The sequence below is a fragment of the Chenopodium album genome, chromosome 22, assembly GCF_948465745.1.
Source record: "Chenopodium album chromosome 22, dcCheAlbu1.1, whole genome shotgun sequence".
In the NCBI taxonomy this organism is placed as follows: Eukaryota; Viridiplantae; Streptophyta; class Magnoliopsida; order Caryophyllales; family Amaranthaceae; genus Chenopodium; species Chenopodium album.
In genome coordinates this window covers 39,757,869-39,785,535 of record NC_137855.1, presented here as the reverse complement: position 1 = coordinate 39,785,535, position 27,667 = coordinate 39,757,869, and the positions used below count along the sequence as shown (strand labels likewise).

Below are 27,667 nucleotides of genomic sequence, written 5' to 3'. Positions count from 1 at the left end.
CTATGATTTTTTCAAGATTTTAAAAAATACCACCTTATTATCATAAACAAGATCAGGCCACCTTATAGGTGAAGGAGAGAAAGAAATTGGAATAGGGTTCCATATATATAGTAACTTATAAATGTGGTTTTATAATGATAAGACATCTTACACAAATGTTTTTCATTAACTACTACGTAATATGTCCAGTGTAAATCGTCTAAGTTGTATAAGGGTATAGTTGGGTGTAGGCTTTCGAGTTAGTTAGTCCAGGCCAGTTGATTTGTACATGGTTCTTATTAGTATAGGTCAGTCAATTTTGCTTAATTATTAGGATTTTTTTGTGAAAAACTACCTTACATACATCAAATTTAATGAAAACTTATAAAAAAATTGTCGTAAGAAACTACCTTATAAAAACTAAATGTTGTAAGTTACTACTATGTGCATAATATATATAACAATGAAAGAGAAGAGGAATTAGGGGTTATAAGGGGGTTGTGGAGAAATTGGGTGGAAAAAGAAGAAAAAATGATTGAAAATGAGTCACTAAAAGTCTCTTGTTATATGAAATTAATAATTCGGCAAAAGGTAGTTTCTAACAACATGTATTGTTTAAAAAGGTGGTTTGTTACAACATTTTTGTAACAAGGTAATTTTTCACAAAACTGACTTGTATAAGGTAATTTTTCACAAATAGTCCTAATTATTAATTATTATGATGTTAAGATTGTGACAACTCCTCAACACAGAGTTAATTTCCACCGATAAAAATTGTAAGGTTTACAATGATGGTAGTTCTAATGATGTTAAGATATCTATATTTTACACACAGTAATATTCTAAATTTACGAGGAGAAACTATCTAATATACTCCATCTGATCTACGCATACACCTGTTCTTAGGCCCCGTTCTCTTCATCTTATTTTTGCTGAACTGAAATTATTTTTACTGAAATAAAATTATATTTGCTAAACTTAAATTATTTTTACTGAACTTAAATTAATTTTACTGAACTGGAATTATTTTTATTGATTTCTATTATAATTCTTCGTTAAGAAAACTGAATTTTACTAAACTGAACTTATTTTTACTGAACTGAAATTATTTTTACTGAACTGAATTTAATTTTACTGAACTGAAATTATTTTTACTTAATATTATTTTTTAAGGTGAAGAGAATAGGGCCTTAATCAGCAAAATCTTATTACCCGTAAGATAATTTAAGCGTTGTTAGCTTAGTATATATATCAAAATTCATGATTATCAAAGATAATAAGTTTTTCTTACAATTCACCAAAGAAAAAAATTAAAAGTGAAGTGTTATCAAAGAGAATTTTCCAAATATTATTTGTAAAAAATACATCTTAAATCTACTCGATACAAATAAAATTATACACTATATTATTATGAGACAAAGAAAGTGCAATATTATATAATTTTATTTGAGATCAGATGGCCGGTGAATTCAGAGAGTAGATGTAGTCAACGAGTCATGCATAGTTAATACAAGTAATTTAATACTTTTGCTAATACAAGTAATTTAATACTTTGCTATGACAATGATTTTATTTTGGGACAAAAAGTGTAGCCCATGGTCTAATAGTGACATTGTGACAACATAATTGATAGGAGTATTATTGGAGAATTATAATGTAGATCGTAACCAATACCATGCATGCATGATGATGATGCTGGATGTAGACACGTAGTGGTTCAAATTATGATTATTTGAAGATAATAATTTCTTATTTTTAGAATCTTACATTCATTTATAAACAAAAGGTTTTGTGTGAGACCGGACTCACGTGAGATCGGGCTCAATAACAAAAGTCCAATAAAAAGGCGCGGGCTAACTAAATCCGATCGCGAGGCCCGCAACACCACAAACATGATAGTGGACTCACGTGAGTCCGTCTCACCCAAAACTTTACCTTTTACAAATTATCTAACCAATTGCTAGTGATGTTTTTAGGACTTATAGATTAATACAACCATTATTATTTTTGGGACAAGATGTGTTGTCCAAAGGCCTAATAGTGAATGATGTATTATACGATCTGGAGTATTATTGATTTATTGTGGATTTGAATAATAATGTAGATTGGAACTGTTTATCGTGAATGTGAATAAATGACGTAGATTGAAATTATATATGATAATATTGGATGTAGTTCAAATCATGGTTGTTAATGGAAGATAATACTTACTATGTACTGATACTTAATTAGTTATTAATTACGATCTTTACAAGTTTGCATTGTGGATAGCTCAATTCCTCCCATAATATGTACTGTTATTTTCGACCAATGCAAGCTCAAATTAAAGCTCCCCAAGAACTTGAGTGATTGGAGATTTTGTTTATACACACAATCTACGTAATCTAGTATCTTTCTTTGGGCCTGTTCTGATTGACTGAATTGAGCTGAACTAAACTGAATTGAACTGAACTGAACTTATTAGAGTTGAACTGAACTAAATATTTTATGAGAGTAGGAAATTAAAAACTGAATTGAACTGAAATTATTGGAAAATAATTAAACTAAACTGAGAAAATCTGAAGAGAACAGGCCCGTTGTGTCACTCTTTTGTGATTTTATATCCTATTTTTCACATAATGAATTTTTTGATGCTCATCATTAGTGGGGTTTTTAATCTCTATTTTGAGGGTTTTCCCACGTTAAGTTAAATTGTGTTTTCCTTTTATTTTATTCATGCCTTTTTTTTTATTATTCGATCTCTATGTATATACTGTCAGTACTACGCGCTCATAACCCTAACATTTTGTCAACGAACCTTGACGTATACAAGCAAATATCAACAGTGAAAGGCACATACGTCATCATACAAAAAGAGACAACAGTATCCTTCAATCATTCATTAATAACTACTCCGATGTACGAGTAGAACAAATTTTTTTAAGGAATAATTACGTAGAACATGATTGATGTGTGAATTGGTGATGTTTGATCATACTACGTAGTATGGAGTATTATATTAATACAGTTATACAGCAATTCAACTTATTTTCAATTTTTTTTTATAAATTTTCTTAATCCAACTTGCACTTAAAGTGGCATGCATAGTTTTTCCTATAAAATTTGTGCACGTATAATTTTGAAAAACAAGTATTTGGCTATTAATAAAATTTTTCTTCATATTTAAATTTACACTAAAATAATTATTCTTAAAATTTGAGAAATAGGAATACACATCATACAAATCTAATTAAATACTCTCTCTGTTTCATTTTGTTGGTTAATTACGGTTTATTTCTAGAACTCATAAGTGAATAATCTATTAATTTATTTGAATATATAATACCTACCTAATATGTCATGCAGGGTTTTGTTGATTCGTTTCAATGAGTAATTCATTTACATTCAATCATTATAGTTTTTACAATATACAATGAAAGGTATTATGTTAATCATTAAACTAGTGCATTCACAAAACAGAGTCAAAATATAACCAAGAATAAAAGGAATAGAGGGAGTAAGATCTAATATCATACGAGTAATATATATTTTTCTTTAAAACTCTCTCATCAATAACTTGTTTCAATATTCCACTTAATCATGTTTTAAAATTTTAATTTATTTTTATTTAATTTTTTTATGCAATAGGGAAGAGTTGACGTTATATTAAAATCAACACAAATAAAATTCTCCGTAATTTCTAAGTCTAATAGTTCTCAGGATTTGGAAAATGAGTAATTTCTTTTGTTAAATTGGGCCAGGGAAGTGAAAGGAACTTCCTAGAAATTTTTACTTCTCATAAATTATAGGAATTTAATTACTTACCTAATTCCTAACTATCTTTTTTTTTGAAACATAATCCTAACTATCTAGATAATGTGAAATTCCTACCTAATACGAGTATTTTTTTTTTATCTCAAAAACTTATTTATCCAAAATTCCAAACACCAAAGTGCATAATTAGATTTTGTTTGTTTATTTTTTTTACGTGTCCCATGAATAATCCAGTGCATGAATCATCACAACTTCACAAGTACAACCTTAATAAAGAATTTTGAATATATAACAAGGTTAAATTTATTTCCTTTAGTCAACTACCCTATTCCGCATCTAAACACCGACCTTTTAGACATTTTTTTATATATTGGTGTAACAAATATGATCACCTTACAAAAAAAGTTCACTCATTCGTAATAAGTAAGATCTAATTACGGAAAACATGTTACTCCGTACATTTTACTAGAAATAGTATTATAAATAGTCTTGCTTAGTTGCATAGTAAAGACATCAACGACGTAAGTAGAAAACCCCCACACCCCACACCCCCCAAAAAAAAAAACACACACACGCACACACAAATTAGTACAATCATAATGATAGTAATTTTCCTCCTTTTTTTGGCAGCTCTTTCTGTCATCTTTCTTGCAATTGTTACCAAAAATAGTAAGAAACAACCATATTGCCTTCCTCCTGGACCAAAAGGGCTTCCCTTAATAGGAAACCTCCATCAGTTTGAACACTCAAATACTCACGTTTACTATTCCAATTTAGGCAAAACCTACGGCCCGATTTTCGGGCTCTGGTGGATGAGGAGACCTATGGTTGTGATTCAATCGGCGAAGTTGGCCCAAGAGGTCTTCCAAACACAAGATAAGTACTTCTGTAATAGACCAATGTTGGCCGGGACGAAACGGTTGAGTTACAATGGGTTAGACATAGCTTTTTGCCCATACAGTGATTATGTAAGAGAAATTAAGAAGGTAGTAACGATTCATCTCCTAGGTTCTAAGAAAGTCGAGTCGTTCGCTCCAATACGACAGGAAGAAGTCTCTAGGTTGATTCAAGAGGTTTCTTCTCTGTCTTCGGCTTCCAAAATCGTTAATTTGAGCCGATTGATTCTTGCTTTTGCAAGCTCAACTTCCGGGAGGATCACTTTCGGCAAGAGGTACGTATGTATGCATGAAACTATGCATTTTAATTTTGCAAGTCCTTTTTTTTTTTTTTTTTTCTTTTTTTTGACATATAAGATCACTATTATTAGAATGTCTTATTAGTCATAAAACTCATACGTGGTACTGTATAAATTATTCACTTGGTATTACTTATAATGACATAAATATAGCGATGACTTTAATTTCCCGATATATAGGTTATTTGTCTCGTTGACTTTTTGGGTCAACCTTGAAAACTTTGATCCTTTTTGGGTTAACCTTCAAAATTTTGATCGTTTATATATATATATGCTCATTAATAAGCAGAAATTAAAAGTCATATAAGATCTGGTTATATGCTTAAAACCCCACCTAATATCCTGGAAACCACCTATACCCACCTTTGAGACCACCCAAATTTCTAGTTTGAAAGGTGATTTCGGACAAATTTTCCTATTTCTATTACATTTCAATTCCTGTATGTTTTTATGGAGTCTTATGATGCAGAGTTTGCTATTGTTTGGATTATGCACAGATACAACGATGGCAGTGAGTTAGGAAGCAGATATTATGGCCTTCTACGCGAAGCTGAAACAATGTTCACGGCCATGTTCTATACTGATTATGTTCCTTTTTTTGGAGGATTTCTTGATATGGTCACTGGACAATCCCATAAGCTTGAGAGAACTTTTAAAGACTTAGACGCACTCTATGAGAAAATCATTAACGAACATCTTCACAAAAACAAGCTTGAATCGGAGCGAGATGATGATATAGTTGACGTTCTCCTCCGCCTTATGAATGATACTTCATTTCCGTTTAAGCTTACAATGAACCACATCAAAGCAATTATGATGGTACGTTTTTCATGATACTATATGGTTTAGTGAATTCATTTGTAACTATTTAGTGAGAAATTTATCATGGATTTTAGTTATATACAAGTAATTAATTTGTTTTAAGAAATCTAAATCAAGTATGTAGGTTTTAGTCCGTTTTTAAGTTCTTTCTAATCAGTTTTGAAATTAATAATACGATTATAATGAACATAAATGATTATTTCAAACATTGGGCATACTCCATGATATGTGTCGAATTATTTTTAACCTATTTTATATTTATATTTTGACATTTACCAAAGGTTATAGCCTTATAGGAGACTTTTATTTTCGCAAGATGAATGATGATATGTGCAAACTTATATGTGCAGAATCTTTTTGTTGGAGGTGCAAATACAAGTACAGCGGGAGTAATTTGGGTACTAGTGGAGCTAATTAAGAACCCTATTCCAATGAAAAAGGTACAAGAAGAGCTAAGGAACACGGCACAAAATAAATGTTGTATATTGGAAGGTGATCTCCCAAAACTTGAATATTTCAAGGCAGTGGTGAAAGAAACATTTAGGCTACATCCATTAGCCCCATTACTTGTGCCACGCGAAACACTCCAAAAAACCATGATAGAAGGATATGATATTTTGCCCAATACAATGGTCGTTATAAATGCATGGGCTATTGGACGAGATCCAGAATACTGGAAGGACCCAGAAGAATTTATGCTGGAAAGGTTTATTGGGAGTTCAGTGGAGTTAAAAGGGCGCGATGTGATGTCAATGATTCCTTTCGGGGGTGGCAGAAGAATATGCCCTGGCTACAACTTTAGTCTTGTAAGCCTTGAACTTGTGCTAGCCAATTTGTTATATTCTTTCAATTGGGAATTGCCTGATGGTTTAAGCAAGGAAGACATTGACAGCAATGTTCTCCCTGGTATCGTCATGCATAAAGAAAAACATCTTTGCTTAGTAGCAAAGAAATTCTATTAGCAACCTGATTTCAAAAATCCAAATTCTAGCAACTGGTTTAATTGGATGAATGCGCAAAGCATTAATACCTTTTAAAAAGTATAATTCCACAAGAAAAATAATGTTCAGTTCTAATAAGAGTCATATATGAATCACTCATGCTTGCTATCCTGTCATCTTAGTTGTAATTCTCCGATCAAGGTTGATCAATGTATTATGTAAAATACTTTATATAATAACGATTATGTAATTTTTCAATATTTGTGTTAATTGTAATAAATTAAAAACTCGATCTATTTCAATTCGTATGCACTATATCATTTTTTTAAAGGACATTTTGTGAAAAACTACTTTATAAAACACTTTTTTTGCGAGAAACTACCTAATAAAAAAATTGTTGTAAGAAACTACCTTATAAAAGAGTAAATGTTGTAAGAGACTACCATTGGTCGGAAAGTCACCGTTGACTTTCATTTTCCATCGTTGACCACATCACGTGCCGATCACGTGATTTTTAATTCACCCTTTCCCTCCTTTTTTTCTTAATTGGCGCGTCACGTGATCAAAGCCGGAAAATAAAAGTCAACGATGACCTTTTTGACCATGGGTAGTCTCTTACAACATTTACCCTTTTATAAGGTAGTTTCTTACAACATTTTTTTTATTAGGTAGTTTCTCATAAAAAAAAAATTTTTTTAAGGTAGTTTTTCGCAAAATGTCCTTTTTTAAATGTGTAACGCATTAAAGACCTTAAGCTTATCAATAATATACGGAGTATATATAAAGGAACTATTGCATGATCATTTATAGTATTAGCTTAAGCCGTTAAGCCATCAGAAGACTCCTTTTATATACCTATTGTTTTTTTCCATTAAAGTGAAAAGCGCTTTTGAATCCCTCACTTGTGATCCAAGAATGTCACAGTGATTATGATCTTACAACAAATGTTTGAAAATTATCATTGAATTTGTATCACCTTTAAACTCAAGTGTTTCAAGTCATTGTTTTTTGTTTTTTGTTTTTTTTTTTTTAAATTTTAATTAATTACTCCTCCATTGATCCATTAACCCCAGACTGGTGACGACATGGGGTATGCAAATGCACTTAATTAGGGCAGAACTGATTATGGGCTGGATTTTCCTGGGCCATAATAACTGGGTTGATTACATGATTCTTGGACAATTCAGACTGGATCACCCCCAAATAAGCGAATCAAGTTGTTGGTCCAAATAACCTGTTCTTTGAACTAGTATATTAACATGGACTAATCTTGATTTTAGATAATAAACAGATAATACTGACACTACCTCAAATAAGACTACGTAATAAGTTGAGGGAAAGGATACTTTGAGGGTAATAAGACTAGAATAAGTAATCAAGGGGAAGGAAAGATAATACTACGTAATACGGAGTAAACAAAGAAAATCACAAGCAAGCCAACAATGGAATTTGTGAATGTATTTTTTTCACAAAATTTCCAAAAGTAAATTACACACAAAATTTTATAACAAAAATTCTTATAGGTGCTGGTCACATGGTGTGGCCAACCACCACGGGGTTACTTTGTTAGTATTATAGAGAAAACTCGTTTAATGTTACTTATAAGGGTTGCTTTGTCAGAGTTATAGGAAAAACTCGATCAATATTATTGGGGTTACTCAATTAATGTTATAAAGGTTACTTTGTTTTTATTTATTTTTTTAATTTTTAATTTTTTTTCTTTTTTGTTTTTTTAATTATTTATTTATTTTTACTTTTTTGTTTTTTTTATTTTTTATTATTTTTTTTTATAAATGACTACATGGTGTGGCCAGCCGCACATACGGCCGCTGAAATCTTATAAGTTTCACAATGTACTTGTTTTTTGAACACATGCTTTTGTTTAAAAAATAATAATAATAATAATAATAATAATAATAATAATAATAATAATAATAATAATAATAATAATAATAATAATAATAATAATAATAATAATTAAATAAATAAAAAAACAGACTTTGAAAAGTCAAAATAGTAACACATTCACGCATAAATATTTTAAGTTTCACAATTTTGTTCTATGTATCTTTAACAGATATCCCGTATTTTGGAAGGAGAAAAAAAAAATACATCAATAACTATATACTAAAAGACACACCAGCAATGACACGTGTCATTTCCTGGTGTGTCTCTTAGTTTTTTTTTTTTTTTTTTAAAAAAAAAATCAAATTAGGAAACAAATCTTAAACATAAATAAAATGTTAGAAAAGATTTAATATATCCTTCCAAATATATTAATACCATAAACATAAGAAAAAAAAAATTTAACATAATTTGTGGGGAGAGTCTACAGTACATGACATACATTGCTATGTACTACTAACGATATGTACTGCTATGTACTACTAAATTATACTACCTCCGTTTTTATTTAGTTGACACGTTTTGACTTTAGCACTATTCACACACCTCCCTTTGACCGTGTTTTCTCGCTAAATTATACTATTCACGTTTTTAATTTAATTTTTATTATACTATTCACGTTTTTAATTTAATTTTTTTTCTCTAATCAAAGATGGCCGGTGATGATGTTCCACCACCGCCACCACCACCACCAATTAAAATCGAACCAAATTCCCCCTATTATCTTGGCCCTCAAGATCGTCCCGGAGATTACATTACACCCACTCGGCTTAAAGGAGACAACTATGACGAGTGGGCGGCTGACATAAAAACGGCCTTGGAAGCTAGGAGAAAATTCGAGTTCCTGGATGGAACGATTACAGCACCAAAACCCCCATGTACTAAGTCCGATTGGACTGCCCTTAATGCAATGTTGATTTCTTGGTTGTCTAACACCATTGATCCAGAGGTTAAATCCTCAATTTCGAAATTCAGAGAAATTAAACCCTTTTGGGATCATCTCAAGAAACGCTACGCTCAAACCAATGGGCCTCGTATTCAGCAATTACGTGCATCTCTAGCCAAGTGCGAACAGACCAAGTCGATGCCAGTGTCGGTTTACTTTGGCAAATTACACGCAATTTGGCAGGAACTTGATCATCACGAGCCCTTAATCTCTTGTTCGTGTTGTACTTCTTGTACAGCAGGACGGCTTCATGAGCAGCAACGAGAGCAATCTCGTCTCCATGATTTTTTAATGGGGTTGTGCTCTGATACCATGATAAATTAGAGAGAAGTAGAAAATAATTGGAATAGAATTGCTTCCTTCTCATTGATCATAATCAGGAATATATAGAGTTACAAAGATATCGGGAAATTAACTAAAATAGAGAAGATAAATATAAGGAAATATTCTATCAAATCTTCCTAGAATAAGATAATATCTCAATAATACGTAATGAAAAATATAGTCATGTGAGATCTTGTTAGATTCGTCACGTTATATACTTTCAAAATATCAAATTTCATAATTTTTATTTTATCGATAATTAAAGATATTAGTGATTGAATGAGTGCATTGGCAAACGTGACTAAAGAAACGTGTCAACTAAAAAGAAACGGAGGAAGTATATATATTACAAATTAAAATAAAAATTTCATTAAAAAAAAAAATCAAATCAAAAGTCAGATTCATTCTCCTCTCGCATCCTTTTTTTCTCTATTATTGAAGCAAATTATAATTAGAAGGAACAAAATCACTCAATATAAATTGAAGATTCAATTGAGGTGACTAATTTGATTTTTGTCAATTTTAATCCCCTTACTTCCACCCTCATCTTCAGTCAGCCATACTAGTGACCAGACCCGACCCTGATCCAAACCTTGACCACCCCGCGCAGTGGCGGATCTAGGATTTTCGAACTTATGAGTCACCATCAATAATTGATCACTTGTTTCAATCCAAAAATTATATTAAAAAATTAAATTTCACCAAAATGATTTCAATCCAAAAATAGGATTTAAAAATACATACTATAAAACTATTACATTAAACTAACTTTATAATTTTTCACTTAAAAACAAGAATTATATATATATAAAAAAAAGTTAGATAACTTAAGAGACCGGTTATTTTATATAATAGGTCTCTTTAATGAAATGTGAAAGCACCGCCAAAAATTATTCGTGATGGCAATAGCAGCAACAAAGAGACCTCTTATCTGATATTTTAATAGGAGGTTTCTTTGATATTTTAAAAAACTGACAGTGGCTAATCTCAAAATAGAAGCAGCAAAGAGACCGCCTATCTGTAATAGGCGGTCTCTTAGTTTTTTTTTTTTTTTTTTTTTTTTTTTTTTTTTTTTTTTTTGCTGGTGAGTCACGTGACTCACTGTGCACCTTAATAGATCCGCCCCTGACCCCGCGCCCCGAACCCTTCGACCTTGACCACCATGCGCTGGAACCATCTGACCTCGACCATTGGGAATTTGGGGGTTTTGATTTTGGAGCTTTGGACGGCTGGGGGAAGATTGGGCGCCAGTGGAGAAGCTTTACCGGACGCCGGCGGCGAAGGGGGAGGGTGAAAGGTTGGCTGACTGGTGGGGGTTGTGGTGTGGGGTGGCTGGTTGGTGGTTGTGTTTTTTTTTTTTTTTTTTTTTTTTTTTTTTTCTTTTTTGAAGTGTTAAATCTAACTATAGTTAATTTTAATTAACTATTTTATCATATTTTTGGCAATTAGAAAAGGAAAAAAGAATATAAATCTAAAAAAAAAAGGAAAAAAAAACTAAGTGTTGGTATTCAAATTAAATAATATGTCCAAAAAAAAAAAATGTCCGTTCAAAAAAATTAGATTTATAAAAGAATCGATCATGATACCTTAAAGTAATAAAAGAAAACACTCCACCAACTTAGCTAGATTTGAAATTTGTTTAAAAATACAAAAATTAAATATTTAATAATTAAAATTAGTGGTACATAGAAGTACATTACTTTAGTAGTACATAGCAGTACATGTCATTTACTGTAGAATTTTCGATTTAATTATGTATGATTAGCTTGCCAAGAAAGATATGAAAAAATGTTTTAAATCGATTGATTATTCAGACAAAAATAATATGTAAGAAAGAATGAGTAATAGTGTCCAAAAAAGAAACCTATTTTCGGGTTAAATACATATTGTTAAGATATTTATTTGGTAAACAAAAAGAAAATTATATAAATTGTTGGTGAAATATATATAAGCATACTTACATATGTATTTTAAAATATCGTATTTTGCTAAAGATAAGCTTTCATAATAAATCCATTTTACGAATTGATAACTTAGTCAAATTTATTTTTTATAATTAAATATAATGTTAATTAAAAAAATACTTCGTATTTATTGCAAGTTACCGTGCATGGCACGGGACCTAACCTAGTTAGCTAAGAAACTAGACATTAGAATTATGCTAGTGAGCCCATACATTTGTGTAATAAGAGTTTGCCCTTTCTATAGCCTCAAGAGTTTTCCCTTTCCAATGCCATGCAGAGCAAAGTAAAAGTATAATATATAAAATATACAAGTATAGACATATTGCGTATCAATCAGTAGATCATGCAGGCGCCAGTACGCTGTATAGTACAGTCGTTTTGCATGAAAGAATATAATGTAGAAAGTGAAGAACATATAATTATAATGAAAAGAACATAATATTAATATGTAATGAACCTATACCCTTCAGTGAAAAGAACAAATTTACACCAAAAAAGAGTGAAAACAACATATGTTCATATTCTTTGATTATCTGTATAATGTGCTTTTATTTGTGACATAATACTCATTGCTTATTGTTAAATGTTCTTTGAATTTTATCTCCAAATTATGGTGGGTATACATAAATAATGTTCATTACATAATATTATCATGTTCTTTATTAATATTACACATGTTCTTTTGATTAAAATAAAAAACATAAAACTGGATAATGTTCTTTACAAAACATTTGTATGTTCTTTACAAAATATTTGTATGTTCTTTACAAAACATATACATGTTCATTCCGCGTTTTTTGTCGGTACCAAGCATGGTACAGTTGCCTGTACCTTAAAATTTTCAATTACGTATAGTGGTGATGTCTAGAACTAACATCACATATAATTGACTGATTATTTGCTTATTGATGAAGATTGAGGGTCTGTGTTAGGGGTGATAATGAGACTGAGCTATTCGTGAACTATTCGAGCTCGATTCGGTCAAAGCTCGGTCAAAGCTCGATTCGTGGTGGCTCGACTCGGGTTTGAGCTCGGCTCGAGACCTTAACGAGCCAAGCTGAGTTATGCCAAGTTCGGTTCGAAAGTTCGTGAACAAGCTCGATTATTTTTTTCATATAAAGAAATCATGTATATAAATATAAATATATTTATCAATAGATATTACACAATAATAAGTTAGTGTTTTCATTATTAAAAAAATAAACTTGTTGTAAAATAAAAAAAAATTAATAATAAACAATAAAGAAGACAAGTAAACTAGGGATAAGAATAAATCAAGTTTGTTCGTGAACAGTTCGAGTTCGGCTCGGTCAACGCTTAGTCAAAGCTCGGCTCGGTCAAAGCTCGACCCTTAAAGGTTTGAACTCGGTTCAAGTTCGAACAAATTTAAACGATCACGAGCCGAGCTGACCATAGTTCGGGCTCGGCTCGCCCGATTAGCACCCCTAGTCTGTGTATAAGAAATTACAAATTTGAATTTTTTCGTATCAGTTGTAATTAATTGTAATATGTAAAGCAGTAAAGTAATACCTCTATGCCTCACTTAGACTATAAAGAACGATACTTTTTTTTCTAGCTGGAGATATAACACCCAAGCACCTAAACCTAATAATGCTGTTAAGTGAAAAATCTATATCTATGACTTAGGATTTAATTTTTCTCAAATAAAAACATAGAAAATGTGATTTAAATACATATGATATATACTAGGGTGTTAGTCTAGTTATTAATTAGTTTAGGAAAATAACTCCGTTTGATTGAATTGGTAGGTGGTTTAATTTTCTCTTTAATTTCAAAATTGATCACACTATAAATTATGTATATATATTTTTCCATTTGAAAGATCAAGGTACAATTGCTCCAAAAACAAGAAGAAAGATCAAGGTACAAATAAAGTTTTTATCTGACAAATAAGACGAGCGAGTAGTTCTATATATATACCCCAGTATAGTTGTGCAACCTTAAATTTCAATAATATGTTGGTTTTCTAATTATTTATTTTTAGATAGATTAGGGTATGGTCTTGCGAGAAGATGTTCCTAATTTACAAATCCCATATATCTTACTTCCAAAAAAAAAAAAAAAAAAAAAAAGAATATATATAATACCATAATAGTCTTATGACACTATTAGATATCACATTTGTATATAACATATGATGAACTCTTTATATATTCATTGAACTATAAAAAAGATTGTATAATAATACCATGTTACCACCTTTTAATGATATTATCGATGTAACTCAAGGATGGATCTAGAAGATTATTATAGGGTGAGCCAAATTAGTTTTGTTAAAAAACTAATCAATAGAAAAGGGGTCAAATTAGTTTTATCAATATGATTAATTGAAAAAAAAAAAGAGGAATAAGGGATTTGAATCCACAACCTCAACAACATACTAATCATGCATGCATAAGCACCTAAGCTATCTTATATTTTTATTACTTAATACAGTAGTATATATATATTTGTACATAAGTTGATCCATGTTGGGTGGGGGGGTGGAGGCCCGGGTAAACCCCCCTTGGATCTGTCTATCATGTAACTGGTGGTACCTAATACATCATATCAGTGCATTTTAAGTGTGTCACTGTGTGGCTAGCTAACACACATCAAAAACACTCACCATTTCACTGTGTAACTTGACCAAGTAATCCCTGACCAAGTACTACCGGTCATGGGGAGTGACCAACCATATAAACTTTATGTTAGCCTATTTTCTTTAAAAACAAGTAAATAGCCAGGTGACTAAAAGCCCTACCCAACAGTCCTGAACGAGCCAAAACTTACCACCTTTTTAAGAAAATATAGTATTTTTCTGTGACTCACACGACAAGATACCAAATGACGTCAGCGTGGCAACATAAACAGTCAATGAAATCAGGAATTACATTAGCGACTCCATCATAACTGGTTAGCGATTACATCATCAATCGAAACTATCAACTATTATTATATAAGTAATTAATGAATAAAACATGCCTTTATATTAATAATCTTTGTAAAAAAAAAGAATCATAATTTTAAACTCTTTTAATGTCTTGTTGATGATGTTTTTGTTTTGAATGTGGAAGTTTTCTATATTGCACATATATGCCTATTAGTAATTTAGTTATACGTAGTAACTCTTATTATATTAAAAAAAATTTAAAAATTTTGATTTTTGATTTTCTTAAATTACTCATTGAGATGAATTATACTAGTCCACAGGACAATGTTTAGGTTAGTTTATAGATTCTTTTAAATTGAATATAATTCAAGATCCATATCAAGAATGTCTTAAAAAAGAGATCCTATCAAAAACAAATAATAAAATAAATCATACTGCATAGTTATTTATTTATTAATAAGTGTGAAGTGGGATAAATAACAATTAAATGTAAGTAGTATCCCCGGTCTAATATTTGCTGAGAGATCAACATTCACCCAATTAGTAAGATGTGTTTTATTAGCTAGCTTAGGTTGAATTCCTAATAAATTAGAGTCTAGCAGACTTTAATTTTATAATTGATGAATGCATCATCAGAAATAAAAAAATAATAAAAAACATATTTTGAGTTACTATACTACTAGCTTGATATAATACAAGTATATATTTTTAAAATCAACTACCTCATAGCCAATTAAACCCCACAAAATCGAATATAAAAGTAAATGTGATATTCTTATTCAAAAATATGGCAAGGGATTAAAAAATATGTTGCATAAGTCCCCTTGAAACTATCTATGCTACTTTTTATAATTTATTTATTACTCGAGTTCCAGGCATGTCTTTAAAAACCTTTTTCTAAGCTAATTGTGTTCTCTTAAGCTAATTGCCCTATGTTTCTTAAGTAATATTTCTTAAATAGTCTTTCTCTCTTCAAAGCAAATTATCCTAATTTTTCTTAAGTGAAAATTTTTAAGTAGTCTTTCTCTCTTCCTTTTATAGGATAAGGAAATCATTATTAAAATGGTCTATATATATATATATATATATATATATATATATATATATATATATATATATATATATATATATATATTTTTAAAAAGGAATCAATCCAACACAGGTGATCTTAGACAAATGATAAACTGACTACTTTACTTTATGTGGTAGGACCCAATGTTGCACACAGTACGGAGTACTATACATATTTCACTTGTGACACAATTTTAACCGCTTTTGTTTGTCTATAATTGATACAATTCTTGACTAAATCTATATATCGATGCGAAAATGTGTGCCATTTAATTCTAGAACGTAGTAGATTAAAGACCACTACTTCAGGGTAGGGTTGAGCAAAACTGAAAACCCGAAAAACCGATCCGTAATAACCATAACGGTCCGGGTACGTACCCGTTCCAATAATTTGTTATCGGGTATGGTTATGTGTATCATTTTAAAATTAGCGGTTACCCGATCTGATCCGATAAGCATTTTTTTTTGCTTTTTTTCTCCACTTAAATCTATTAATATAAATCTAAACTTTTACTTTACTTCATAATCACTTTATAATATCAATGATTAGTAATATTATTAATAATTTGGTCAAGATCATATGATACTGTTGTTAATTAGTTGTAAATTATATTATAATAACTACATATTAAGTTTAATTATCATTATTGGATATCTTATTGGGTATCCGATAATCGATCCAAAAATCCGGGTATCCGAAGTTCGGGTACCCGAACTTATCGATTCCGGTTATGGGTATCACTTTTAGTGATTTTGGTTATTGGGTACCCGTCCCAAGCTCACCCCTACTTCAGGGATACAACCTTATTACATATGATTTTCACTAATTACATATTAAAATGATAAAACATATGTATATATCACGAGTGGTTACAAAACTTCCTTTATTTAACACATACTCTTGAAATCTAAATAAAAAACAATGGTTCCCCAAATTAAGCTAATTAATTTTAAGACGATGCTAAAATAGAATGAACTTCATAATAAAAGAATATTTAATAAGTATGTTTTTTAGTGTGGCCAGTTCGACCAATACTAATTATACGTGTTAAACATTATTTCATTCAATTTGAATATGGAATTGAAAAAGGGTAAATTTTTTCTTCGTACCTTCATTCCAATTTGTTTCTAATTAAACGAATGTAATTAAAAAATGCTGTAATAATTAACATGTAACAACACCACCATTTACATAATTTACGGACAATTATCATTGTGGTTGGGAGACCGCGTGCTACACAACTAGTTATTAATAAGTGTGAATTGGGATAAACAACAATTACATGTAAGTTATATCCCAAAAACAAAAAATTTGGTCTAACATTTGCTGAGAGATCAACTTTCACCCAATTAGATGTGTATGATTAGCTAGGTTGAAACCCTAATTAATTAGAGTCTACCAGACTTTAATTGTATAATTGATGAATGCATCATCACAGGTAAAAAAGAGTAATTTTAAGTCACTATAATACTAGTTTGATATATACAAGTTGTTTTTTTTGTTGATTAACTAACTCATAGCCAATAATTAGAATCCACACAAATTAAAATCGAATATAAAAGCAAACGTGATAGTGGCAATTGTGTTTAAAAATTTACAAATTTTTGTATGCGACTAGCTATATGGTGTGGCGTGGGTTACTTGTAGAATGTTTCTGGTTTGGTATTGGGGTTTGGTATGGGGTTACTCGTTCGATCAGAAGTTACTTGTTCGGTCAGATGGTTAATTATTTTGGTGTTACTCGGTCCAGTGGGTTAATCATTTGGTCAGGGATTACTTATTTTTGAATTACTTATTCTAGGGTTACTTGTTTGGTCAAGGGTAAATTATTTGTCATTTATTCAAGAGTTACTCGGTCCGACAGGGATTCCTCTCATACGGTCGCGCTAAGCGACTGAGTAACTCCTACCAGTAACTCCTGAATAAGTAACATCTAAAAGTAATCCTTGAATAAGTAACTTATACAAGTAATCCCTGAAGTAACCCATACAAGTAACCCCTGAATAAGTAATCCATACAAGTAATCCCTGAAAAAAATACAAGTAATCCCTGAATGAATAACCCATACAAGTAACTCCGGACAAAACCAGTAACCCTCACAAGTAACCCCTGCCACACAGTGTATGTGGCTTGCCGCATTAAAAAAAACCCCCTTAAAAAATATGTTTACATCTCACTATAAATAGTCTTGCTTAGTTGCATGGTAAACACATGAACAATTAGCCAAAAAAATTAAAAGTTTACTACAATTACAAAACAAATGTTAGTCCTTTTACTTCTTTTGGCAGCTCTTTCTATCATCTTTCTTGTAATACTTTCCAAAAATGGTAAAAGACAACGATTTCGCCCTCCACCTGGACCAAAAGGGCTTCCCTTAATTGGAAACCTCCACCAATTTGAACCCTTAAACACTCACGTATACTATTCCAAATTAGGCAAGACCTATGGCCCAATCATCGCGCTCCGGCTAATGAGTAAACCTATGGTTGTCATACAATCGGCAAAGTTAGCCCAAGAGGTCTTTCAAACGCAAGATAAGAATTTTTGTAATAGACCATTCACGGTCGGAAGAAAAAGGTTAAGTTACGGTGGGTTAGACGTAGCCCTTAGTCCATATAGTGATTATTCAAAAGAGATGAAGAAGGTACTAATTTTCCATCTCCTAAGCTCGAAGAAGGTCCATTTGTTCGCTTCAATACGCCATGATGAAGTCTCAAGGCTGATTCAAGAGGTTTCTTCTCTATCTTCTGCTTCTAAAGTCGTCAATTTGAGTCAATTGGTTCTCAATTATGCAAGCTCAACTTCTAGCAGGATCATGTTTGGTAAGAGGTACGTATGACCCTAATGCGTATATGCATTTAATTAGAGTGCGAAAATATTTAAGTCAAACTGTTGCAATTTATTTCATGATTTGAGGACTAATTAACCAGTCTCTCTTAGCACATCTAAGTGATCAAACTGTTGCAATTTATATCATGATTTGAGGACTAATTAACCAGTCTCTCTTAATACATCTAAGTGATCAAACTGTTGCAATTTAATTTATATCATGATTTGAGGACTAATTAACAAATCCCTGGCTAATGTATAAAACACAAACCACTTGACATATAACACCTTTAGCTTTATTTCAATACAAGTATACAACTATAAGTCTATAACTCCGTAATGTTTTTTAGTTCAAACACCCCACCCCCACCCCCCCCCCCCCCACCCCCCCCCCCCTCAAAGTAAATTTCTTCTACAAGTACATTCAATCCACAGACCGAAATGACTAATTGGAAATTTTGACAATTACCACCTTCTGTTATGTTCATTTTATCAATTACCACCTTCTATTTTTTTTTTGAAAATTACCACCTTCTATTTTCAAAAACATCAAAAGTTACCACCTTCTTGCCCCCCAACTACCACGTGACGTCATTTTGGGCCCATTCTTTCCCTTTCCTCCCTATTTCCCTCACATTTCTCATTCATATTTGGATTCTCATCTCCCCTTTCACTCTTTTTCCCCCAAACCACCAATAAGTGTTCGTTAATTTTGATTTGGAGGAGTGAATTGAAGTGTTTTTGATTGTTTGGGGGAAAAGAAGTGAAAGGGGGGATGAGAATCGAGTTAGGAATGAGAAATGTGAGGGAAATAGGGAGGAAAGGGAAAGAATGATCCCAAAATGACGTCACGTGGTAGTTGAGGGGCAAGAAGGTGGTAACTTTTGATATTTTTGAAAATAGAAGGTGGTAATTTAAAAAAAAAAAATACAAGGTGGTAATTGCTAAAATGGACATAACAGAAGGTGGTAATTGTCAAATTATTCTTGCTAATTTATATCAAAATACGTCCAAAATAAGTCTAGGTGTTACATGTTACTCTTCCTTTGGCTAATGATTTCTTGACCTCACCATTACACACTAAAATCTTAACTAGCAAACCATGAAATATAATAGTAACAAGTGAAAACATATTAATATAATTCAATTTGATAAATAAACAACCCTTTTTCATTTACTCCCATCCATTCAGCTTAGTTACATAATACATACTCCATAAGATCAATGAATAATATTTGGTGCTTTTGTTGTTTGATATTGCACAAATACACCGACAAAGAAGAGTACTAATTAACCAATCTCTGGCTAATGTATAAAAACACAAACTACTTGACATATAAGACCTTTAGCTTTATTTCAATACAAGTATACAACTATAATTCCATAAAATCTATGAATAATATTGGTGCATTTGTTGTTTGAAAATGCACAGATACAACGACAAAGAAGAGTTAGGAAGCAGATACCATAGCCTTCTATCCGAAATCCAAACAATGTTCGCAGCCTTCTTCTATAGTGATCATTTTCCTCTTGGGGGTGTGCTTGATAAACTAAGTGGACAATCCTCTAAGCTTGAGAAGACCTTTAATGGCTTAGATGCGGTTTATGAAAAAATTATTAATGACCATCTTAACAAAAACAAGCTTGAATCGGAGCAAGAAGATATAGTTGATGTTCTTCTCCGCCTCATGAACGATACTTCATTTGCATATAAGCTCACAATGAACCATATTAAAGCAATTCTAATGGTAAGTGTTTCATGAATATTTATACTTTGTATATACATAATCAAGTGAAAAGGATGAAAAGAATTTTAAATGCATACATAATTTTTTAACTAAATGTGCAAATTTTTAATTATTTTTTGGAAATTTTGATTTTTACCACCTTGAAATAACGACTTTATTGAATTTACCACCTCCAAAAAAAAAAGATTTACTTTAACACCTCATAAAAAATTAAAACATCAATTTTCCCACCAATCATCTCTAACTAACGGATTCCGTCCATAAATCCGTTAGTGGGGCCTACCTTGCACACGTGTCGCCATATTATTGGGTAAGTTTTAAACAAAAATTAAAAAACAAAACAAAATTTTTTTTTAAAATCCTCATCCATCAACCGGTGGTTGCTGCCACCTTCGGGACCCCACCACCGGACCGGCTACGACCAGCCCCGCCACCTAACCGCTACGACCAGCCCCCACCACCTAACCGCTACCAGCCCACCACCTAACAGCTACCACCGCACCGCACAGCCACAACCACCGCGCCAATTTCGACCCCTTTTCACCAACTTCCGACCTCAAAACCCTAGCCACCACCTAACCGCTACGACCAACCCACCACCTAACCACTACCAGCGTACCGCACCTGACGAAGGACCCCCCAACCGCACCACACAGCCACAGCCACCGCATCGATTTCAATTCGACCCCACTCTCCACCAATTTCCGACCTCAAAACCCTAGCCACCAAATTCCGACCACCCATATAGCCCCCCCCCCCCCCCAATTCCAACAACTCTTAAAACCCTAGCCACCACCAATCCGCACACCTAAAACCCTAACCACTCCCTAATTCCGACCACCTCCTTAGTCTACACCAAATTCCGACCCCTCCCTTGCCCCCACACGAAATTCCGACCAGCCACGATTAGTTAATTTCGTTGCCGGCTGGGTTGATATGGAAATCGGGGAAGATGAAGAAGAAACATCAAAAAGGTGGGCCCTACTAACGGATTCATGGACGGAATCCGTTAGTTGGTGGTAAAATCAAAGTTTTGGAATTTTTGTTGGTGGTAAAGTAAATCTTTTTTTTTGGAGGTGGTAAATTCAATTAAGTGTTTATTTGAAGGTGGTGAAAGTCAAAATTCCCTTATTTTTTTAACTTTTAATTTTTGAACCATTGTTCAATTATTAGGTGATACCAATAAAATCTGATGTACTTGTAGAATCTTTTTAGTGGAGGAGCAAATACCACAACAGCTGGGGTAATTTGGGCACTTACAGAGCTAATAAAGAACCCCGTTTCAATGAAAAAAGTACAAGAAGAGCTAAGAAGCAAGGTACAAAATAAAGGTTTTATATTGGAAGGCGATCTCTCAAAACTTGAATACTTCAAAGCAGTAGTGAAAGAAACATGTAGGCTACACCCACCGTCCCCATTACTCATTCCACGTGAAACGGTTTGTAAAAGCGTCATTGAAGGATATGACATTTTACCCAAAACTATAGTAATTCTTAATGCATGGGCTGTTGGACGAGACCCAAAATATTGGAAAGACCCGGAAATATTTATGCCAGAGAGGTTTATAGGCAGTTCAATGGATTTGAAAGGGAAAGTAACAATGTCAATGATTCATTTTGGGGGTGGAAGAAGAATGTGCCCTGCCGCGAATTTTGGTCTAGCAAGCCTTGAGCTTGTGTTAGCCAATTTGTTATATTCTTTTGATTGGGAATTGCCTGATGGTTTAAACATGGAAGACATTGACGACACCAATGTGCTCCCTGGTCTTATTATGCATAAGAAACAACAACTTTGCTTGATAGCAAAGAAATTCTAAGGGCAAAGATATTGAAATCATACATGCATGTTTCATTCAATCTCTTTTCTCTCATCTATCATCTTCCCTTCTTTTGACTGTTGTAAAATAAAAAAAAAAAATAAAAAAAATTCCATCATCTTAGATTTAATTCTGTGATTAAGGCTATGTAACGTACTATTTTTGATGCAAATGTAACGTACTGTGGACAAAGTATTATGTAAAATATCTTACGCAAGTTTGTGGCTGTGGTTTAATTCTTTGATTAAGGCTATGTACTATGGTCTATGGCAAAGTATTATGTAAAAATCCATCATCTTAGTTTTAATTATTTGATTAAGGCTATGTACTATGGTCTATGGCAAAGTATTATTATGTAACATATCTTACGCAAGTTTGTGGCTGTGGTTACTGATAATATATGCAAGTAAATGAAGTAATGAGTTGGTGACCAATAAACATTATTATAATTAATAATATATAATGAATATATATGGAGGACGATCGAATTAATATTCCACTTTTTAAAAAAGGGTTGTTAAAGTCATACAAAGTCTATTGGAAAAGTTATAGCTCTCTATCAAAAACAATAGAAATGCGACACATCATCATATGAGAATGTGACACTGTACACCGTACAAAAGATGAAATGACTTTTGAAATTGACAAAACCTTTTTTGAAACTTTAATATGCATTTTTTTTGGCCCTTAATATGAATATTGAATATTAAGATTAAATTTAAAAAGTTGAGGTATAAATTGTAAGGTCTTCCACATATACAATATGTATATAATGATAGATGTACTATTTTAACCTTTTATTTTTCAACACATCAATTTACAAATAATTCAATAAAAATATTATTTGGAAATTTTACTGAGATCAACTAGCGATGCTATGAAACTTAAGTAATTTTACAATTTACAAATACACAACAAATTAATTCAAATAAGTGTTCCTTTATCAATCTTAAGTTATTTCTTGCATGCACATTATTTCACTAGAAATCTTGAATATGTTATATTATATATACATATATGTATATGTTTATATACATATATGTACTACCTCCGTTAACAATTATTTGCAACATTTACTAAAAAAAGATGCTACCTATTATTTGCAACAAACTTATTTCTTTCCTATTTCAGTAACTTTTTCAGTCAAAATGACTAAAATACCCTCACTTAAAAATTATTAGCACATAATACTACATATAATTATAAAATTATCATCTCTACGATTTATATAAATTGAGTCAATGATAGTTACTTTGACATATTTGTACGGGATTTGAATATATGGATAACTTTGTAATATACAATAATATAGGAAAAACCATTGAGACAATTAAAACTAGGTAACTTTAGGAGCAGATCGAGTGAGTACAATATATTATTATTGTTTAGTTGACGTCGTGACAAAGTTTGACAAACCCGACTAAATATTACTCCCTCCATTATGTTTTAATTTGTTCTACTCAATTATACTTCGTATATCCTTAAAAAATTGAAATACATTCTAACGAAATCTCACGTCTAATCTCATGTTATAATGCTTTTATAGTTATGTAAATTTCATAGTGCCATGAACCTAAAATATAGGCCTAAAACTCCAATGTTAAGGGACTCAAGTGTAAAACTTAGAAAATTTAAATGCCTTTTTTTTTTACCAATGGCTAAGCTAGTTAGGTACTCGTAGCTATTAGTATTCAACTTGTTCAAATTTTACCTTGAAGCAATTGTGATTTGTCATTTGTGCGTGTTACATTAATAACAACTTCATATTCCTTACCTCTCTAAGCCTTCAAATATTTACTAATAAATAACATTATACTATATCTATATTGTATTTTGCAATCATATCACAATATATAAAATACAACTAGTAAGTATTAATCTATTAAAAAATACACATTATCAAAGCTAAAGTTTTAACTAGGACGCCAAGTAGGTAACCTTTTTTATTTTTACGTGTTCTTAACCTACTTGCTACACACTAACCGATCAAGGTTATGCAACAAATTTTTTATAAGTTGCAACTTGTAAGATCATCTTATCTTTTACGAAGCCATGAAGGTATATGCATACTTTGAAGTGTCAATTCTTTATTTGCTAGTTAGGTTCTTATCTCAACATCAAGTTTACATGATCAAACTACTTACATGGATAATCTCTCTCTCTTTCTCTCTCTCTCTCTCTCTCTCTCTCTCTCTCTCTCCCCCCCCCCCCCCCCCTCTGAATTAAATTAACCTAAAAAAGAAAAGCACATACAAACACACGCCTTCATAGACACCTTTTGCAAGGCCAACATTTCATGCGTGGATGAAACCGATTTTAAGGAAGAAATAGGAGTAGGAACACACATACAATAACGTAACACATAAACTCACTACACGAAAATGTGAATTGGCCACCGGTTCAAAACCCCCCAAGGCCACCGGTTTTGAACCGGTGGTCATTTGGGGGGTGGCAATAAACCGAAGAAAAGGCCACCGGTTCAAAACCGGTGGCAAAAAGACTTATTGCCACCGGTTAACCGGTACCGGTGGCAATAAGACTTCCCGCATTTTTTTTTTTTTTTGGTATTAATAAGTATTGCCACCGGTTTGTCGGTGGAACCGATGGCAATAATGCCCAAAAAAAACAAATTTTTTTTTTTTTCAATTTTTTCACTTAAAAATCTAGAGACAATTACATATAATCATAATAAACATCTTTTTTTTAATAAATAGTCAATTTACAATTTTTTTTTTAAAAAAAAAACCACTTTGAATTAATCTTAAATCTGCAATAGATCTGCAAAAAATAACAAAAAATTTAAACACAATTAAAAATCAAAATCTGCAAAAAAAAATCTGCCAAAATATATTGAACCCAGAAATATATTATAATCACTTGAAATATATTATTACATGCAAAAGAACAAAAATTACAATATAAAAATAAAAAGAAAAAAAATCACAAAATCAAAAAAAGAAAATTACAACATCAACATCTTCAATCTTCACAATCATAAACTAATACCTGCATGAATAAATACACCAAATTAAAATTAATAAAATCACATAAGAAACTGCAAAGAAAATTAAAAAAAAAAGAACACTTAACCTAGAAATTAAACCCATAACGTAACCCACGACCCTCAACCTACCACCCACGACCCACAACCCAACACCCACAACCCAACACCCACAACCCACGACTTTACCACCTAAAACCACCCACCTCCCACAAACCTCCCACCTAATACCACCAACCCTGACCGTACCCCCACCAAACCCATTCAAATCTAGATCTACCAACCTGAACAACCAACCTTGACCGAACCCAAACTCCTCCAACCCACCCACCTAAAACCCTCAACACGTACGACCACCACCACCAAACCGACAATCAAACCCGCCAACCTAATACCAAAAATTTAATAAAAAAATCAAAAGCAAAAATATTAAAACGAACCTTAAAAGTAAAAAAAGCCTCGAAATTCCCTCGAACTTGGTCTAATAAGGTCAAATTCGACCATGAAAATGCTAGATCTAGCATTTTCATGGTGGAATTTGACCCTGAAAACCATTAATTTGCCTAAAACCATCACCACAAATGCGTGAGAAAAGAGGGATGTTGTTGATGAATGTCTTCGGCGGTGGTTGGTGGCGGTGGTGGTAGTGGCCGTTGAGGGGAAAGAAGAGGAGGGCAGCGAGAGAGAAGGAGAGGGGGGGTGAGTTTGCAGGAGAGATAGAGAAGGAGAGGAGAGAGAAAGATAAAGGAGGAAGGAGGAGAGGAGGATCGCAGGAGAGAGGAGAGGAGAGGAGAGAGAAAGAGACAGGAGAGAGAAGGAGGAGAGGGGAGAGTGAAGGAGAGAGGCTGAGTGAGGGGAGAGTGTTAGGGTTAGGGGTTTATAAAGGGGGGCGGTTTTTTTAAAAAAAAATTAAGCCACCGGTTTTGAACCGGTGGGTTTAATATTTTTCCCACCGGTTCAAACCGAACCGGTGGCAATACTAATCCCCCAAAATCCCGCCCATTTTCCCCTTACTTTTTCCCACCGGTTTTCGAAAACCGGTGGCCATTGAGCGGTGCCTTTTTGCATTTTTCTACTAGTGACTAAATCAATGATGAATTACATGTACATTTTTTGACGTCTAACTTTGTCATGCAATATTAAATTAATACATACTAATCATAAAAAAAATTAAGATGGCAAACAAGCTAAACACAAAATTCAAAAGAAAAAAAGAACTCAATGATGGTAGAAAGTGAAGCAAAGGCATTGCTCCAATTATGGTCAATAGTATTAGCTTCTCTTTGTTATTGCTATTTTATTGTATCCAAAATTCCTAAAGGTAAACTTAGGTTTTGTTCTCTTCTTCCAATCTTCACCCTTTTTACCATATTACCACTTACTCTCTCCTCTATCCTCCCTGTCGGAATCACTGTTTTCTTCATTATATGGCTCGCTAATTTCAAGCTTATCTTATACTCTTTCAATCTCGGCCCTTTATCATCTGCTCACTTATCATTGGTTAATTTTATACTAATTTCCGCTTTTCCCATTAAAATTAAAAATAAATACCCATCGTCTCAAATTAGAAAACCCATTATCTTTTTCCTATCAAACTCCTGGTGGAAGATGGTAATTTCCACCATTATGGTGGCTATTTGCGACATTTACAAAGAGATATTAAATCGAGGTTTGCTCTTTGTGATGCATGGTTGCATGCTATATTTACTTATTGATGTTTTCATGGGGATCATCAATAAAATTGTGGGGTCTATCATGGGTGAGGAGCTACTTCCACCGTCCGATGAGCCTTACTTGTCAACATCTCTTGGTGATTTTTGGGGGAAGAGGTGGAACCTTGTCGTAACAGATATACTGCGTCACACTGTATATTTTCCAACCAGAGCATTTTTTACTAACTATTTGGGCCTGTATTGGGCCTCTCTATCTGGTGTGATGGCGGCGTTTTGGTGTCTGGACTAATGCATGAGCTAATTTTTTGTTATTTGGCACGTGTGAGTCCCTCGTGGGAGGTTACATGGTTTTTTGTGTTGCATGGTCTTTGTGTGTTGTTGGAGTTTTCATTGAAGGATATTTTGGGCCAAAAGTTGGGCTTACATTGGGCTGTAACTGGGCCGTTGACGGTTGGGTTTGTTATGGTTACTGGATATTGGTGGTTCTTCCCACCACTTGCAAGGAACCAACTTGATACTAGAGCTATAGAGGAAGTAATGACATTGTATAAGTTTATTAAGGGATCATTCAAAATTTGCTAGGATTATTTATTATTTTTTTTCCTTTCCACTTAATAGAGTTGAGGGTTCAAAAATGTTGAACATTGGTAGTGGTGGGTTTACATAGCTTGAAGGATATTTTTTACAGTTTAGATGAAGGGTTATATCGGGCCAAAATCTTTCACGGGTTAACCTAGCATGGATTGACGAGCTACACAATTTGGGGGGGGGGGGAGAGGGGAGGTAAGTGAATACCCTCCCTCTAA

General features: G+C 32.6%; 1 protein-coding gene and 3 pseudogenes across 1 annotated transcript; all 4 read left to right on the top strand.

The window, feature by feature from the left end:
- The first annotated feature begins 4,556 nt into the window (after positions 1–4,556).
- LOC145604433 (cytochrome P450 71A1 pseudogene) lies at positions 4,557–6,711 on the top strand (annotated as a pseudogene).
- A 2,536-nt stretch (positions 6,712–9,247) lies between these two features.
- Positions 9,248–9,865, top strand: LOC145604432 (uncharacterized). Its single transcript, XM_081660329.1, has one exon. The coding sequence runs from the start codon at positions 9,248–9,250 to the stop codon at positions 9,863–9,865; it is 618 nt and encodes a 205-aa protein (XP_081516455.1).
- An 8,564-nt stretch (positions 9,866–18,429) lies between these two features.
- Positions 18,430–22,187, top strand: LOC145604431 (cytochrome P450 71A1 pseudogene; annotated as a pseudogene).
- A 4,225-nt stretch (positions 22,188–26,412) lies between these two features.
- On the top strand, positions 26,413–27,443 carry LOC145604430 (putative long-chain-alcohol O-fatty-acyltransferase 5 pseudogene; annotated as a pseudogene).
- The last annotated feature ends 224 nt before the right edge of the window (positions 27,444–27,667 follow it).

Bases quoted from the DNA above. Each gene is read 5' to 3' on its own strand.
- LOC145604432 (XM_081660329.1), top strand. From the start codon at position 9,248: ATGGCCGGTGATGATGTTCCACCACCGCCACCACCACCACCAATTAAA.